At 43.2% G+C, this 17,769-nt stretch overlaps 1 protein-coding gene across 1 annotated transcript in view; it reads right to left on the bottom strand.

Moving 5' to 3' along the window:
- The window catches only part of PTPRQ (protein tyrosine phosphatase receptor type Q), a 1,452,710-nt gene that overhangs the window by 1,210,051 nt on the left and 224,890 nt on the right, over positions 1–17,769 (bottom strand). Inside the window, exons 13-14 of the mRNA XM_086919596.1 lie at positions 15,618–15,747; positions 11,067–11,217 (exon numbers count right to left, since the gene is read on the bottom strand). Coding sequence (XP_086775722.1) covers positions 11,067–11,217; positions 15,618–15,747 — 281 coding nt within the window. The remainder of the gene's footprint in view (positions 1–11,066; positions 11,218–15,617; positions 15,748–17,769) is intronic.

The following is a 17,769-nucleotide window of genomic DNA, read 5'->3' as shown; positions in this document are numbered from 1 at the left end:
GACGAGCTCTCGTCATCACCCACGGGTGTCGTGTGCTGATGACGAGCTGAGCTCGTCATGGAAACAGCAAAATGGTAATTCCCAGCACAGGAGGGGGAAAACGCCTAGCAGCCAAGGTGTTAAGTATTGAAAAAGGAGATCTGCTGATCTCCTTACATAAAGGTGACTGAGGTGAACACAGTGGTGTTTTTGGTATGATTGGTATTGGTTAGTTTACAATATTGTAACATAGTGTCATTGTCAGTTTTTCAGCTAATGGTCCTGAAGAGGACCCGGTCTAATAACACCTGGGTTTGAAAAGCGTCAACCACCTAGTTTTTTTACAACAAGTGCAGCAAAAAGAAAAATTCCCTGTGTTTGAGAAAATACATTAAGTCAAGAGAATAATTAGCTCGCAGAGAGGGATATTAAAAATAGGCACTGTTGATTCCAAGATTGTATAGTGAAATTGAAAACAAATAAGTTTTTCCTTGTACGTAATTTGTTTTATGTATTTGCTTTCTATTTGTATTTTGAATATTGTTCAGATTTTTTGTCTTTGTATTATACCTAGGTAATGTCTAAAAATGTAGTGTTTTTTTTGTATGTTGTACAAACATGTAAATTGTGGGTGTGGGTTGTAGATATGAAACTTGTATGATTTAAGGAAATTGTTTTGATACTAAGAAAATATAATTAGAAATTGAAAAATAGACAAAAGAAATGAAATAAGTGTTTTCGGGTTAACATTGATTCATGGGTGTGACCCAAATGTGAAGTAAGGTAAGACGTTATGAACAGTATTGGCAATTGTAGTGGTGTTTTGTTTTCTATCTCTATGAGCACATCACTGTCTCCATGTTCTAGTGTCCATTTCTCTATCCTAGCAAGTGATTCAACGTCTCCTTGCTCCAGCATCTATGTTAATGTTTCCTTGTCCCAGCTATGCTATGTAATGTTATTATTTATGATAACAGTATTTGCACTATTAGTTATCTCCCTCTCATATATATCTGTTTGGAATTCAGCAGGGTAGGCAGTATATGTCAAAAGTCGAATCATCCTTTTCTTTTTGGACACAAGGGATTCATAGAAGATGTTTAAATGACATCTCATGTGGAGCTAGTGTAACTATCTGAAGTGATGAGAAACAGGATGAGACTCAAGCAGTTCAAGAGCCACTCTAATAGGTGGATTTTGTCTGAGATGCGGTCAAGCAAGCAAGTACTCAGGAGCACCCAAATGCAATGTGTTTCCTTACAATCTGGAAGCAAACAGCATTAACTGCTCTGATACAACCTCCGGCAGCAAATACTTAAGGGGACTACTTTGTGAGCGGATGTCCTCCTTGTGAAAGAACAAAATGCTGTCACTCACAGAGAGGCTAGCCAATGGCTGAAGTGCTGATCCATATCCCCGGGTTGTAAGCTGTAGTGCGTTGAAGAAAAATGTGAAGGATACAAGAACAAAATAATGGATGAAATAAGCTTGCAGAAAGCCCCGGCTATATTTTAATAAAGTACACATATAATTTTAGTCAAATTGGAAGGTCTTTGCTAACGTAAAATCTAAACACTAGCAATATAATTTGGCATGCTTAATGCACTGAGGCTTGAAAACTTCTCGTAAATATTATTTGATTTAACATCCATCCACAAATTCTCAGTATTTAAATGAACTTCAGTTGTTCCCTAGTATAGAAATGCGCCTCGTCATGTCGCATTCATACTCACTCCTCTCTGACTTACAGCTATCAGTTGCAGAATACAATATTTCTCAAAAGCATTTTCCAGTTTGTTATCAGTGTCTTTGTTTTGACGGGAATAGTAAGCATGGTGAGGTCAGTGTACAAGCAGACCCCTGTGGTTTGCTTGGTGTGTGTTCATTGGGATCATGGAAGTGGTCCCTAGGTCTAATCTGTCATATTTTTGTTTCAGCAGGCTCACAGTTGAAAGGTTGCAGTCTATTGTCTGAATTGGGGCATGGAAATAAGGGATTTTGTCACGGAATTGTGTACAGCTGCTTTCTACAATCTGGCTACGATGCATATTCACAAAACCTCTCACAGCAGCCAGGGCATAAGGGCAATATTGGTGCCCTGCATACACCACCCAAGATTTTAGCTGATGCTCTTTACGATGGTACAGTCTAGGACACACTTCAATAGTAAGCTAACCAAAAAAGTCACAGTGCAAGGTGCCATCCCATTGTTCCTTTAATGTGGATTGTGTGCTCTTCTGCAAGAGTTACACAGTAAGCAGGTGTAACAAGGTTAAGAACTGCAGTTTATTTGCTGTAATGAGAAGTAAAGTTAAGATTTGACAATGTCCATTGTGACCTCCTGGTGTGCACACCAGAAACAGGTTTCTTACTTTAATCAAGCCCCTACTTCTTATCGGGATGATTCCCCTAAACTCTGTACGGCCTAGCATAGCTGTGTGGTTAAGAGTTTGAATGAATCCTACACATGCACGGAGTTGTACAGAAACTCTTCAGCTGCAGCACTGATTATGGACTGATCCTCATGAATGATTCTCTTTACATATCATATTCTGCATTCGGTTCAACATTGCGTCAGGTCAGTGGAGGTCCCTCACTGCCCACTGTACAGACTGACTGAAGAGTGTGACAAGTGGGCACCATGTTTGTTGCTCTAAAATCTGAAATCAGTCAGCCCTGAAATACATTTTGGGCTGTGTATTATGGACATAATTTAGGCGGGATAGGTCCTAAGTTTTATTGACAGGAAAGTCCCACTACTCAAACCACACTGAGAGAGAAAACAAAGTGGAATCACCCATTCTTTGGGTGCAATCCACAGAGTACAAAATAGAGGGGTGTTGGACCTGTTCCTTTTTTTAGGATTTTCCCAGAACTTTTTGCCTTTCTCCTATATTTCTTCTGACCTGTTTTTGTTGGTTTTATGACTCTGGACACTTTACCAATGCTGATCAATGCTGAAGTGCATGTTCTCCCTTCTAAAAACTTTGCAAGCTTGGTCTACACCTGTTTGACATTTTAAATTTGCCTGTAAGTCCCTTGAACGGTGGTATGCTGTATAACCAGGGCCTGTAAATTAAATGCAGCCCTGCTTGTGCCACCCACAGAAGTAGCCTTTCAAACCTGTCCCAGGCCTCTGCCGCTGCAGTGCCTGAATGCAAAGTTTACTGTTACAGGGACGTCGCATTTAAAGTGCTTGCCAAGTCAGAAAATCCCCTTTCCCTACATATAGGTCACCCCTAAGGTAGGCCCTAGGTAGCCCTATGGGCATGGTGCTGTGTATGTAAAAAGTAGGACATGTGCCTTTGATGTGTAGCATGTCCTGGTTTTTTACTGCTGTGTGGCTGCTCCTTTCATAGGTTTGCACTGGGAATTCCCTGATATGTGTTTTAGTGGTAATTTCTGCTTTGAAAGGGGTGGCGTGCCATCTTTGGTATGTTGGGAATAGTGGTAATAAATCCTGCTTATTGGTGAAAGTGGATTTCTTATTCCTATTTTATAAATGCCACTTTTAGAAGTGGGCATTTCTGTGTGCTTATGACTCTTGGTGCTTTGCAGCCTGACTCCAATCAATGTCTGGCTTACACTGACAAGGGGCCTGTTTCGTGAATTCCCTTTAGACAGTCACAACGGGGTTCAGGTGTGTCCCTCTTTTCCTGGGTGACTCATAGCCATGCTGAATAGACCTGCCTGCATTTACAATGGTGGGAGGAGTTTTCACTAGCACCTGAAGAGGGCTGTGCCTGCCTTTCACAAAGATGTCTCTGCCCCTGTGTAGTGTGTCTTGAGCCAGGGCTGGGATTGAATGGGGGTGTTGTGCACTTCTTAAGTTTGTTTGAATTACCCCCAGAACAAAGACTTTGTGAGTATAAGTACAGGGGATGTGACCCCATGATTTTAGACAATGCATGGACTTATAACGAGATGCTGGTGACTCTACAAACGGCACATTGCCAGGAGGAGCTGTTATGCTGCCAGGAGGAATCTCCATGGTTCTTTGCTTATGGTGCTGACCTGCCCATAAGGACTCTCTTTGCTGGACTACTTGCACTCCAGCTTTGGTGCACCCAGTGCTCTCCATGGAGTGCTGATTTTGCCCCTCGCCCCTTGTCTCTCTCTGGCGCCTCACAGGGCAGCCTCAAATTGGACCGCCTCCTCTCACCTGTCATATTGCCGAGACAAATAAGAGCCCCCGTGATGCCGGAACAGGCAGCTCTGCCCCCAAGATCAGCATGATTGCCAATGGTCGGAGCAAGTGCCCACCTGCAGAGCTGGACATTATCAAGAAGATAAGCCACCAGTACCATATGGTTGTGGACAGCTGCGGTGGAAGAATACAGAGCAGGTACTCTCTGGCTTAGTTGACTGCTGGTGCGAGTTGCAGTGGTGCACCACACACCGGCGGCCCTGAAGAACGAGATCTCCACCGGGCTGCAGGGGTGGTGACCGATGGAGACTTCACTCCGTATTGCAGCCAATCCTGACCCTGAGGAGAGCCCAGGGGTTAGAGGGCAGAAGGCTCAACTCCAACAGTGGTGTTCACCACGGCTAGGCCTCACGCCACAACTCTGAGCTACCTGGAACCAGCACAGTTGCCGTACCGGTCCCCAGGGACCACAGCGGCTCTTTGAGCTGTCCACATGGAGCCCCAGAGCTGAAGGGCTTGTTTTTCAGTGCTGTGATTCACCTAGTGGGAAAACCCACAGCATCAGTAGCTGCCGGGCACTGGTTATTGCAGCGGACCAAGCGTGTACTACCCTGCTGCAGCAGGCTCTGGGTGTGTGTCTCTCCCCTCCCCACATGTTAGGAGACATACCTGGGGGCAGTGTCAAGGATTCCCAATAACGGGTGGAGGCCCCGATTGGGTGTGGTGATTATTGCATTTCCCATTGTAGGTGGGCAAGTAGCCTGTAGCCTATGTGTAGAGAACAGGGACACCGGAAACAATATAATAAGAGCGTAGGTGATGCTCTTTGTGTGTTATGTTAGGAAAACCAACGGTTCCTGTGGATTGATAAGTTTCCTTTGTAATAAAGGAGGAAAAATTGCAATATTTTAGAGGGTACCTCAATGACAGAGGGTGAAAGAAACAATAACACAGGAGAATCCATGTAACATTTTTATAAATTTTTAGACCAAAAGCAATATAAACATAACTTGAAAATCAAATAATATTAGTGCGTTGTGTCCCAAGTGAGAACGGGAACCCAAAGTTAAGTGACAGTGTGAATTTCTATATACAAGGTTTTCACAATTTTTTAAGTCGACCATTATCAAGAATAATTTCTATGTAGACAGCAGCAATATACGACGACATGCGGTGTGTAATGGTTCGCTTCTTCTGTGTTTTGACGTCGTTTCGACCCTATAGTCCGTGTAGGGTCTCTTCAGGACTAGCGTTGAAGGGACATCTAATGAAGAAAATACAAGGCATTAGGCCCATATATCGGCACAAATGCGAGAAATATGTGAAAAGGTCATGTAATAAGAAGGTATCTGAGGATGTAACTGGGCAGTCTTGTGAATTGTGTGCCACACGTGGAAAAATAGAAGAAAAAAGAAGTTACTCACATGAGAACCCGCGCAGGTACTTATATGTGAGGAAGGAGGATAATGAGGTTAGAAAACTCACTCAAAATACAGCTGGACTCAATCGGATGTGATATTTTAAATTAAGGATCTTACCTCAATATGAGGAAAAACTGCCAGTAAAATGATTGGAATGCGGCCAGATGGGCTCAGGGCATACTTCGATACAGCCGTAGCGGGGGAAATCCCTTTGGTAAATGTTAACCAGTGACAATGCACTGTAACTTGTGGGGATGGGTAAACATAGTTGGTGGAATTGGACTACATAAATTATAAACTAAAATGATTGCATGGTGCCTAATAATGCAGTTTCTTACCAGAATGTAGATAAATATCCTGCAGGACAGTGCTCCGCCTTTTCGAGTTACAAGGCTGCTTCTGTCAGGCTTGTGAGGTACAATGACAGTGAGCCCTGCTGGGGGTGGGAGTTTAGTACAGTGATTTTCCTGCCAAAAATGTGTCAGGCCTGGGAATGGTAGACTTATCAATGGATAACTGTTGTACTGAGCAATTCAGTGCTTTGGGAGAAAATGTGAATTTAATGGACAGGCATTTATATAGATCTGTCTCCTACGTAAGGGGTTGTCTTTTGTTGTCACAGAGAGAACTAACTTTTTCACACTTAAGCAGACATTTTTCAGTTCTTCAGAAAGATAAGACTTAAACTATTTTTCAAAGACAAAGAACCTATAATTCAAGACTCGCCCACAGGATTATGACCACCGTCCACTTTTTACCCCCCAAATGGCATGATGCCACCTGAATTATTTACTTTGAGTATTACAGGGCATTGACAAACTGAAAACAACAAAAGCTTTTATTCCCTATAATATCACATTATTGGAAAGACAGGCTCTGAAAGCAAGGACTGCGAGATGGAAATCAATAAACACAACAGTGAGAGAAAACATTATAGGGCACTGAATAACAACACCCTTAATGATATTCACAATGAAATTTTGCAAGTTACCACTAAGGGCAGAGACAAAGGGCATATCTTTAAAAAAAGAGTTTGAATTCCTAAATGCTAAGAATCCCAGGACCCCAGTGCGAAACACACTCCCCAAAATACACAAAAGCACCAGGAGCCCCCCTGGCCGCCCTATACTATCGGGCTGTGGGTCCATTCTAGAACCCTTAGGACAATACATAGACCATTTTATCAAGGATTTTGTCCTACTGCAAGAAACATATGTCAAAGATACCATGTTTATGATTAACCTTGTTGAAAGAATGCCTTATAATATAGAAACAGACTTGTTAGCAACCTTATATATTAGTTCACTGTACACCAACATACCTCAAAACGAAAGTAGAATGGTCATTGAAAAATCTATTAGATAGCAGACCCTGACCTGTTCAAGTACCCGCAGCTTTCATTATCACACTATTATGCATTGAGCTACAAAGTAACTACTTTTTATCAGGTGGCAACTATTACCAGCAGTGCTCCGGCACTAGCATGGGAGCAATTTTCGCTCCCAATCTAGCGAATATCTATATGGACTATATCGAGCAAAAGTTTGCTCTCAATACAGACAACATGTGCTGCTCCAACATTAAATGTTGGAAGTGGTACATTGATTTATTAACAACAAAAGAGAGCCTACTATTGTGAATTTCTAAACGACAATATGCCTTAGTGAGGAAAAACACAGTGAATAAACTAAATTATGTGGTCAAAAAACAAAAGGAAGAAAAAACTCTTTTCTAAAAGAACCCTCACTCACCCTAGTGGTGACATGCTTCATCATGGGGTTCAATCACAGGAGGGGCCGACTATCCCCTCCTGTGTGCTTCGACGCCTGCAAATGCAGTGGAGCGGGAATGTGTGAAGAAAAATGGTGTGTGTGACAAAAGGATAATGTAATAAAAGATCACAGCTGTGCCCCAACAGACTTTATTAAAGGGCCAGTTGTTCACAATAAAAACAGTGAAGTCACTTAGAGATTTATATTAGTGACCTGGTGTGGGTGGTCAACATGTTTCTGCTGTTTATCGCCATTTAGGCTCAGCTTTCATCAGGACCAAATTATAATACAAAGAAAACCGTCCTACGGGAGTCCACGCACGCTAAGGCGTGCCCACACCGTTAGGACAGAAGACAAAAGACATGGAATTAATACTCTCCTCTATTCACTCACGGTTTTACCCGTCATCGGTGTTCCTGCTATTCGTCAGGATACATTGGTGCTCGAGGATTCAGCATGCCTCAGGGACTTACAGTGTTGGCATTTCTTCACGTCCCGCTCCGTTTTGTGCAGAACGACTCGCCGCCCGAAACCTAGGGATTCTGTTCGCTGTATTCCGGATCAGTGTACATTGATAACATCTTTCTGATTTGGACAGGGAATGTAATTGACTTCCACAGCTTTATCACATACCTAAACTCCATCCATTCTTATCTTACATTTAAGGCGACAGTACACAAATCTTCAATTGCATTTCTTGATCTTAATATCAATCATGACAATGGCATGTTATACACCTCACACCATAGAAAACCTACGGAAAAGAATACTCTCCTCTCCTATCCGAGTCAGCATCCGCGTGCTTTAAAAGATGGTCTCCCTTTTGGCCAATTCCTTAGAGTGCGCCGAAACTGCACATTCAAGGCAGATTATATGCAAGAGGCTGAGGTACTTAGGGCCAAACTTGTCACAAGAGGGTATCCTAATAGGCTTGTTAAAAAGTCCTTTAAACGCGCCTGGCACTGTCCCAGAGAAAAACTAACCTCAACAAGATTGTATGTGTCACTACCTTTGACACACATGCCAATCAAGTCCGCAAATTGATAATGAATAATTGGAACATAATCCAAAGTATTGACTTCATCATTGATACACCTCTATTTGTCAACAAACTAGTGAAGAATTTAAAAGATCATTTAGTCAAATCAGCAACAGACATACCTACCAACAGGAGTAACACACTGATCACTGCCTGGGGGTCAACCAAATGTGAAAGGGCGCCATAAGTGTGGAAACTGTGTCTGCTGTGACTTCACATTTAATACAAACACATTCGAACATGGAATAATTAAACACAACTTAGAATAATTTAAGAACTGCAACACAAAGAATGCTATATATTGTATTTTGTGTCCATGTGGCCTCCCCTATATTGGACAAACACAGCAACCAGTCAAGGCGCGGATTGGCAAACACCGCAGCCGCATACGTAGGTCTGTTATATATGCCCCACTTGTATCTCACTTCAATGAAAAGAATCATACTGCAGATGAAATCAAGTGGCAAGTGATTGAGATTGCCACCTTGCCACCTAGATGAGGCGACATCCTGCAGATACTCCAACGCAACGAGTGCCGTGGGATAGATAAGGCTAACACCATAGATGAAGGTCTTAACACAGTGGAGGAATTGAGGGGTTATGTCACTACCCTCAACTAACAGTCACCAATACACTTGTTCCTCTCTGAATTTAATACCGTTGTGGAAATAGAACCAGCCGTCCGCTGACAAGCATCTATACTGTGTGACTTTATGATTAACATAGCCTATACCTAATTATAAGCATGGAAGTAACAATATACGTTTTCTATAAGGACTCCACGCACTATGTATAGATGCTGCTTGATTGCACGATTGATGGAGAATGTACCAACAACGTGTTTGTGCTGACAAATACATGCGCGTTTAAGACAATTACGCTGCTATGCCTTTACATAGTGAGCAGAACACAGTGATTAATGTATATGGAATCCCTTGTGTTTCTTGTTTTTTGCAACCTATTTTAATTTTTTTTCCATATGTCGAAAGTAAAACTGGAACACACCTTTAAGTTCCTTTCGCAAAATGTAGAACACAGCGATCAACATGCTTGTAATCCTCTTTGTTCTATGCATTTTACAGTAATTTTAATTTTTAATCTTCCTATGTTGTTAATAACTATATACATGCCTGTCCGTTAAAAGTGCATTTTCACCCATTTACCAAAGGGATTTCCCCCACTACGGCTGTAGCGAAATACGCCCTGAGCCTATCTGGCTGCATTCCAATAAATTTTGCTGTCAGTTTTTCCTCATATTGAGGTAAAATCCTTAATTTAAAACATCACATCCGATTGAGTCTTGCTGTATTTTGAGTGAGTTTTCTAACCTCATTATTCTCCTTCCTCACATTTCAGTACCCGGACGGGTTCTCATGTGAGTAACTTCTTTTCTTCTATTTTTCCACGTGTGGCACACAATTCACGAGACTGCCCAGTTACATAGAGATTATTCTTGTTAATGGTCGACTTAAAAAATTGTGGAAACCTTGCATATAGAAATTCACACTGTCACTTAACTTTGGGTTCCCGTTCTCACTTGGGACACAATGCGCTACTGTTTTTTGATTTTCAAATTATGTTTATATTGCTCTTGGTCTAAAAGTTTATAAAAATGTTACATGGATTCTCTTGTGTTAGTGTTTCTTTTGCCCTCTGTCATTGAGGTACCCTCTAAAATGTTGCAATTTTGCCTCCTTTATTACAAAGGTATCTTATCAATCACAGGAACCATTATTTTTCCTTATATAACTATTACCCTGGTTCCATAGTGAGTAGGGTTCCCTTGTTTTCCTTCCTTGACTTTGTGTGTTTAGGGCATGGCTTTGTAACGTCTACGCCATGGAGACCTACAGTGATCTGCTGATGTTGCACATGTTTCTCCCCTACATGCTACATAAATGTGATCTGATATGGATGTATGATGTTTTGATATCTTCTACTGGCCAGAATAATGAGAACTATTGCAAAAACTCCACCATATGTACAGTGATGGTGTGAGGTGATGTGTTCATCATCGTTTTATGACATGTCTAACCTATAGGTATTTACTTTAAGCACTGTGATGTTCTGACAATTGCTTGGTTGGCATGTTCTTTGTGATGTCTTAACAATTGTCTAGTTGGCAAAGGGATTTATGTGATGTGGTCTATCTTTCTTATATACAATATGAGATTTTCATTATATAATCTTGTATGGAGTCTTTTTTGTGGTGTATATTGTGAGTCATGGATGTGTGTGTGTGTTGTGCAACTGCTTTACACATTGCTCTAGGATAAGCCTGACTCTTCTGCTAAACAAGCAGGGGATATCTTATGTGTGTAACTCCCTTACCCTGACTGGAGTGGTGGATTCTGCCTGGCTGAGGTGCATACCCTAGCCAACCAGAAACCCTATTTCTAAGAAGGGGGCAAACAATTTCCATGTTTACCCAAAGTTTGACATGTAGACATTTTGACCATTCTAGTACTGGACATAGCTTGTCAGCCTGAATATAGTTTATGAGGTGTCGAGTCCTGTGCCTCCCCCAATTCTTGGTTTCTTTTGTAACCATGGATGTTTTATTGAGCCCAGCGAATGTTGTCAGATTTCTTTGTATCGAGCTAAATACTGATTTTGGAAAGTTAAGGGGCAGTGTTTGTGCAATTCATTACTAGCAGTTCTTAGATAAATTACACTAGTGCCAAATTGGCAATTCGCATTGTACTTACCTTATACTGGGAAGTAATATTTCCTCCTTATGGAAGGTTTTATTATTTATTGAAATAATATATCCATCAAATCTTCCAAGTGCTAAACCCCAATCAACAGTTACTGCTGCTGATGTTGTTGTGTGATTCAGATATGCGACCGGGCTTGGCACTGTGACAGGAAAACAAAGGACAATATTAGGAAGCCAATCATTTCTGCACATCACATAACTGGCAAGTTTAAAGAGGCTGAGTTAAAAACTGAATTTATGAGAGAAAGGTGCACCATTCTTTAATAAGTAAACGAGCAGCTGATTTATCATGGAAGTCAGCTCTAATGACTGCCGGGATGGGAGTAGAGAGGGAAGAAGGGGATCTTTAACCCCTTTCCTGCAGGGCTAATTCCCCTGCTGTGCTGGGGGGCACGCACAACGCCCCAGTGCTCATGACGAGCTCAGCTCGTCATGAGCCATGGTGGCCGTGCGCTCATGACGAGCTGAGCTCGTCATGGCCACACCCGTTTCTTTAAAACGCTCAGCACAGCAGGGGAATTATCCCCGTGGGCGAGCTTTGCGGCCGTTATGACGAGCTCAGCTCCTCATGAGCACACGGCCATTGTCATGAGCATGGGAGGGGTTAACCTGAACCGACTCCTGCAGGCACTAAACACTTTGGGGCAGATTTACTAGCCCCTTGTGACACTAAAAGTGACGCAGTAAAATCTACAAGATTTCACTGCGCCACTTCTAGGATGCCACTGGGTCAAAACCTTACGGAGTGGCCCAGTGCTGTGAGAATAGGCCTCAACATGCTTTGCTAGAGTTGCATTGTACTTGCGACACAACTCCAGCAATGTGTGACTTTAGCGCCAACAGATGCATCAGAATTTCTGACGCATCTGTCAATCCTTGCGCCACGGTACGCTGTATTGTAAATACGGTGCATCCATGGTGGCGCAAGGGTTTGGCAGACTGGCTCAGGGAAACTGACGCATCTCTACAGATGCGTCAGTTTCTTGTTAATCTGCCCCTTCATTGTGGCAGGATCGTGTACTTACTGATCCTTGGTTGTACTACAAAAACTGAACAAAGGGGTTAAAACCTACAAACTCGTGGAGTGCTGCCACTTTTGAATTTCCTACATACTCTGAATTTACAAAAAGACTTCTTTTGTACTTCCATAATAGTGAATGCTCCAACTGAGAAAAAGGCTAATTTTCTCGTTTATATGGGGATGATTTTAATGTAAATTAGAAAAAGTCCCCCAGCGAACCATCTACTACTGTGAGTTAATCATCTTCAAAAATGACCCCTGGGGGAGCAAAGATGGTCCCATGGGCCATCACAGGATGTTACAGTCACACGATTTCCCCAGAAGTGCGCTGGTCCCTTTCCAAAATATGGCTATGGGGGTCCTAGGCCATCCAGGTATGAAGGCTATACACTGCTGCCTAGATGAACAACAGTGCATCCCGCTCCTGTCCTTTGACATCCTCAGATAATGGCAGGTAAGATCACCATCGAGTGTGGCAAAAAGCAAAACCTCACAACCAACAGTGGCCCAGCAGTTTCCTAATAAAACACAAAGTAACTCGTGGTTTGGTTCTGCCATGAAAGCGCCAAGTATTCCTGCAGGAACATGGTGGACCCATTCATTTGCTTGAATCCACTCTTTGCTGAGTCTAGTTTATTAACTACTGACAGGAGGAGACGTGAGACAGGATAGTCGGACAACTGTGATTCGGCCTTGTGGCATTGTATGCCTGGACTCCCCAGTCATGAGCGGTATTCACAGAAACCAATTTCTTATTTCATCATCAGTTTAATACGGCATTCTTAAAAGGTTCTGTTAGGTTTAAGAAACGTACAACCTGTTTTACAGTTTGGTTACTTCGAATACTCACAAAAAAGCACCAGATGTCCCTTCCGCACTAATATATAGTTTGTATATGTCCGTCTGCTCTATTTAGAGTGTATACATGCCTATATTGTACATTGTAAAAGGCAAACGGGGGTTCTGCTGCTTTTTGCTGATTGTTCTGCATCCTCCTAAGTATAAATCAGTCCCTAAGTTGTGATGTAATATGACTGCGCTTGGACTTCATATTTCTCCTCTCCAGAAAGCGATAATATGAAACTGGCCTGTTTCGTCATGGCACATAAGGATAGCCAAGCCTAAACCTGCCCAGTGATTTTCGTACAGAGCAATTCTGAGTCAGTCCAATCAACCAATTCATGCTATAACTTAAGTGAACGCGTCAACTAAGCACAACATTAAATATAGCAACTCCCAACTGAGGTCGCTCTAGGGGCGAGGAGACCCAAGGTCAGCTCTAGGGCGGTGCAACCGGTGCCACCACACCAGTGCTGACTTCAGAGGGCTCCGAATTTGCAAGTTTGCTTCGGTTTTATAAAACCTCCTGCCGGTTCCTTGCCTACAGCAATTTCCAGACAACGATAGAAATGCCAAGATAACTCTCTCGATGAATGTTCTTCCTGGAGAGAGATCAGAGTTTTGTTTAGTTGAGGTTTTGACTGGTCATCAAATAGCACAGAGGGTTAATATGCCTGCTGTAATGAAAGTGTACTATGCAGATCACAAAGTGCATATAACGTAAATAGGTAATTGGGTTACTGCTTTTCTAAGAGACATCCTTTTGTTACTTGTAGTTTATAAGTTAAAATCCTAATACAGAACAGTGAATTATTAACTGTCATCAAGGAACTACATGCACACTTAAAAGTATAGATTAGAGAATAGATTGATGTTGCAAAAATTATTCATTTGGGTAGAAATCGATTTTTATTATTAAACACAACCCCCAACTATGGTGTTCGGTTTTCACTTCTGAGTTTGTACTTCTCCAGCCTAAGCATTCTTAAACTATACTGCCTATCAGTATGGATGACAAGTCACTCATACTCCTTGTAGCTACTGGCTTATGTAACATTTCCTACATGACATACCTGACTTGGCAGGAGGGAGAGTGGAGAAATGGTACCAGGCACCTGGGGCTACTGCCCCCCCCCCTACTTTCTGACGCAGCAGAGGTTAGAGAGGCCTAACAGGTATGAGGCCTGGCTCTCATCACTGACATCTGTCAATGTCCGCTGTGGCTGGTTGTATTGGTGGACAGAGTTGCCCCCGGGAGGGGGGCAGGAGTCACACACTGTGGGTGGGGTGGGCCACACCACCGTGCTGGCCAGGTGGGTACTGTCTACCAGTAAGGACACATCTGTGAGCAAGGTAAAGTTAGGAGCTGCACAGATGGGGTCCCCAGGTGAGGAGAAGGGTGCCCCGTGGTTTAGCCTAGAGGGCCCTGAGAGTATGGATAGAGTGGTCCAACTAGGTTCAGGAAGGTGTAAAACAGGAATAGCCCCCTGCTGTTCGGGCCAGTTTCCGTGTTCTATCGCCCCAAGCAGGGAAGCCCATCGAGGTATTGTTTGGTCTACCCTTGCTTTAGGCTGGAAGGGGGTTGTGTTGGAAACTGACCTTTTTGCAGGTTATCCCCAAACGTTTTGCTTCTTCCTCCTGTGTTTTTCCTGACCTCTGGTTGTTGGCAATAGGACTCTGAGCACTTTACCACTGCTGATCAGTGCTAAAGCGCATATGCTCTCCCTGTAAATTATTACTGTGATTGGTTATCCATGATTGGCATATTTGTTTTACCTGTAAAGTCCCTAGTAAAGGGCAATGAGTGTGCCAAGGGTGGTAATTCAAATGCTACTAGTGGACCTGCAGCACTGATTGTGCCACCCACATGAGTAGCCCTAAAATGGTGTCTCAGGCCTGCCACCGCAGTGCCTGTGCACCGTCTGTGAACTGCCATGTTGTCCTGGCCAGTGTACACACTTGCCAAGCCTGACCCTTTCTTTTCCTACACAATGGACACCCCTATGGTAGGCCCAAGGTACCCTCCTGGGCAGGGTACAGTGTATGTGAAAGGTAGGACATGTACTAGTGTGGGTGACATGTCCTGATAGTGAAATACTGCCAATTTCGCTTTTCATTATTGAACGGCCATCTTGCCCATAGGATAGGATGGGGAAAGCTGTATCCCATGTGTACCTGCATATCTCCGGATAGGAGCAAGATGGGAAGCTGAAGTCTGGTATCCCTGAACTCAGAATTTGATAACGCATCTTTTAGGAAAGATGGTTTTTAAATTCCGTGTTTGAAAATAGCACTTTTTAGAAAGTGGCTATTTTCCTGTTCAACCTTTCTGTTTGCCTCTGCCTATGTCGTTTTGGTCATGCTTAACTTCAGATAAAGATTTCTTTTTTATAAATACCTGTGTAGTGCTTCACTGTGTTACTGTGCGTGTTAGTGCAAATACTTTACACATTGCCTTGGAAATAAGCCTGTCTGCTTGTGCCAAGCTACCAAGGGGGTGAGCAAGGGTTATCATCAGTGTGTGTTTCCCCCTTACCCTGACTAGAGTGGTGTTTTCTGCCTGGCTTTGGCGAGTATTAAACCTAGTTAGAGGCTGTACCACCACCCAAGTCTAAACAGACGCCTTAGACATTGTAGGGGTTCAATGTTCTATTGATTGAGGTAAACAAAGTGTCTTACCTGTTTGTATTTCAATGAAAACAGGTTCACTGTCTTTGAAATGCTCTTTTTCTGTTCGAACTGAAAAGTTGTAAAATGTCCCTGGATTCAAGTTGGGAAATACAGCGACTTCTTGGATAACTTTTTGAACCTGGGAATGAAACAAAAAAAAATTTAATTCATACAGTAGCTTAATATTTTATTTCTAAATTAATCATTTACAGTGTTAAACTGCATTTATGGGCCTTATTCTGAAAGGTTGATTATTTTACAGTGTCAGAACCCCATTCACAGGGCCACGGGCCAAGAAGAAATTACTGAACACTAGCCCTGAAGTTTGAGACCTTTTACTCTTGATGTCCCAGGGCCCATCTTATTACTGGCTCCAAGCAACTTGGCCAAGTACCCCTTCAGTACGTGACTCTTATTGGTAGCAAGGGTCGACCAGTCCAAGGCTTCTGTGGGAGTAGGTCGGTGTAAGGCAAGTACAGACTTTCAACTCAAAATACATGTACCAACCCGAATGAATGATTGTCCAGTCAAATTCTTGCTTTTATGGAAAAAGAAAGTAATTATCTACTAACGCAAAGTACAATACAACACACTACAAACAATATACATAGCCTTCTTGCAGGTGGCCCACTAGCGTTATCCAGGTCAGCTTACCAGTTCTACTTCCCCATTGATGACTGGTGGTTATATACCATTCAAGTGTGGCTACAACCAAACTAGGCCCCACCAATGCGATCAAGGTTCAGCGTTCTACGGGGGCTCGTTGACAAGATCTCTGAGTTCCCACACTGGAGCCTGTTAATTGAGAGCAAGTTCCCCAAGGCACAGCAACCCACATGTCAGTCTTACCCACTCTCCTGGAGTGGTGGTTCAGAGTCCTCCGGCGTCCCTCAGCGATCGGGTGGTGTCCAGGTAGGTGGAAGCTGTAGTCAAGGCACCCACCATCCTTGGTGCTCTTCCAATTTGGTAAGTCTCTCCTTCGGTCCTAGGCCAGGTCTTCAATAATACCTTCGAGGGAGGTGAACGGGAGGGTCATGGCCCGTGGTGTCTTCTCTGATGCATGTGGGGTCAAGACAACAGCCCTCTTCCTCCTTCATAGCCCCTTCCTCCTGACACACAGGTAGGTTAGATTCAGCAATACAGAGCAACTGCCCTTTCTCTTCGCTGTGGCCCCCACCTGGCATATGGGGTCATGGGTGGAATGAACAAGGTGAGGGCTCCCTTTGGTCACAGCACTGTATTGGGCAATGTCCTATGTCTCTCACAGCCCATCACCTAGGGTAGTTATCCTTATTCTCTACCACAGCCCCCGTGTGTCCCACTGTGCTTTCAGTAAATCAGCAATCCACAAATCTGTTCGGGAGAAACTCCACCTCTCCCTGCTCCTCCAGCAAGTCCTGAGTCTCCCAAAGTATAACATAGTGTCTTTCGTGTATTGAGCCCTTCACAAGCGCACACATACTCCTGCACACACACACATTTAAACGTGCCCATCACCAATGCACTGTACCTCTTTCTGAGCACACATACAGCCAAGCATGCATATGCAACCTCGCGCGCCATCTTCTATATTATGTACCTTCCTGTATGCACACGCACATACAAGTGCGCATATGCATCTGTTCACACTATTCATCCTGCACTGTACCATCTCTCAGGCACACGTACATCCTTGCACTCACACAATCTAATTCAGGCCAAGGGTTGAGCTAAGCACATAGTAGTGGAACTTTACCGGAGTAGGGCAGGAGGCACCGCTCTAGTGACACAGGTAATACGGACATGGTCACTCTGCCATTCATTAAAAACATGGTAGGCTGCCAACACCACACTTTTGCTCCTTAACTCCAGGTTAAGGCAGTAGTCTTACACCTCCTGATGGTAACGCTGTGGGCACCCTTCCCGGTCTAAGCAGACTGCAGTCAATGGGACAGTCCCAGTTCATAGGGCACATGAATAATGCATATTTGCTCATGGCAAAAATAATTACAAAGGACCCAGAAATCACTACACCTAGAACACTTGGGGCAGGGAAACGTGTCTTTTCTGTCTCAATAAGCAGAAAATTACAAATGTCATAATAAGTCACTGGAAAATAGGAAAATACTACCTACAGAAGAAAGTCACTCTACCAGATTACTTCCGGAATACTTCCACATGT

The sequence above is a fragment of the Lissotriton vulgaris genome, chromosome 1_1 (assembly GCF_964263255.1).
Source record: "Lissotriton vulgaris chromosome 1_1, aLisVul1.2, whole genome shotgun sequence".
NCBI classification, from domain to species: Eukaryota; Metazoa; Chordata; class Amphibia; order Caudata; family Salamandridae; genus Lissotriton; species Lissotriton vulgaris.
Note: the sequence above shows the minus strand (reverse complement) of the source record. Positions and strands in the feature narration are given on the sequence as shown.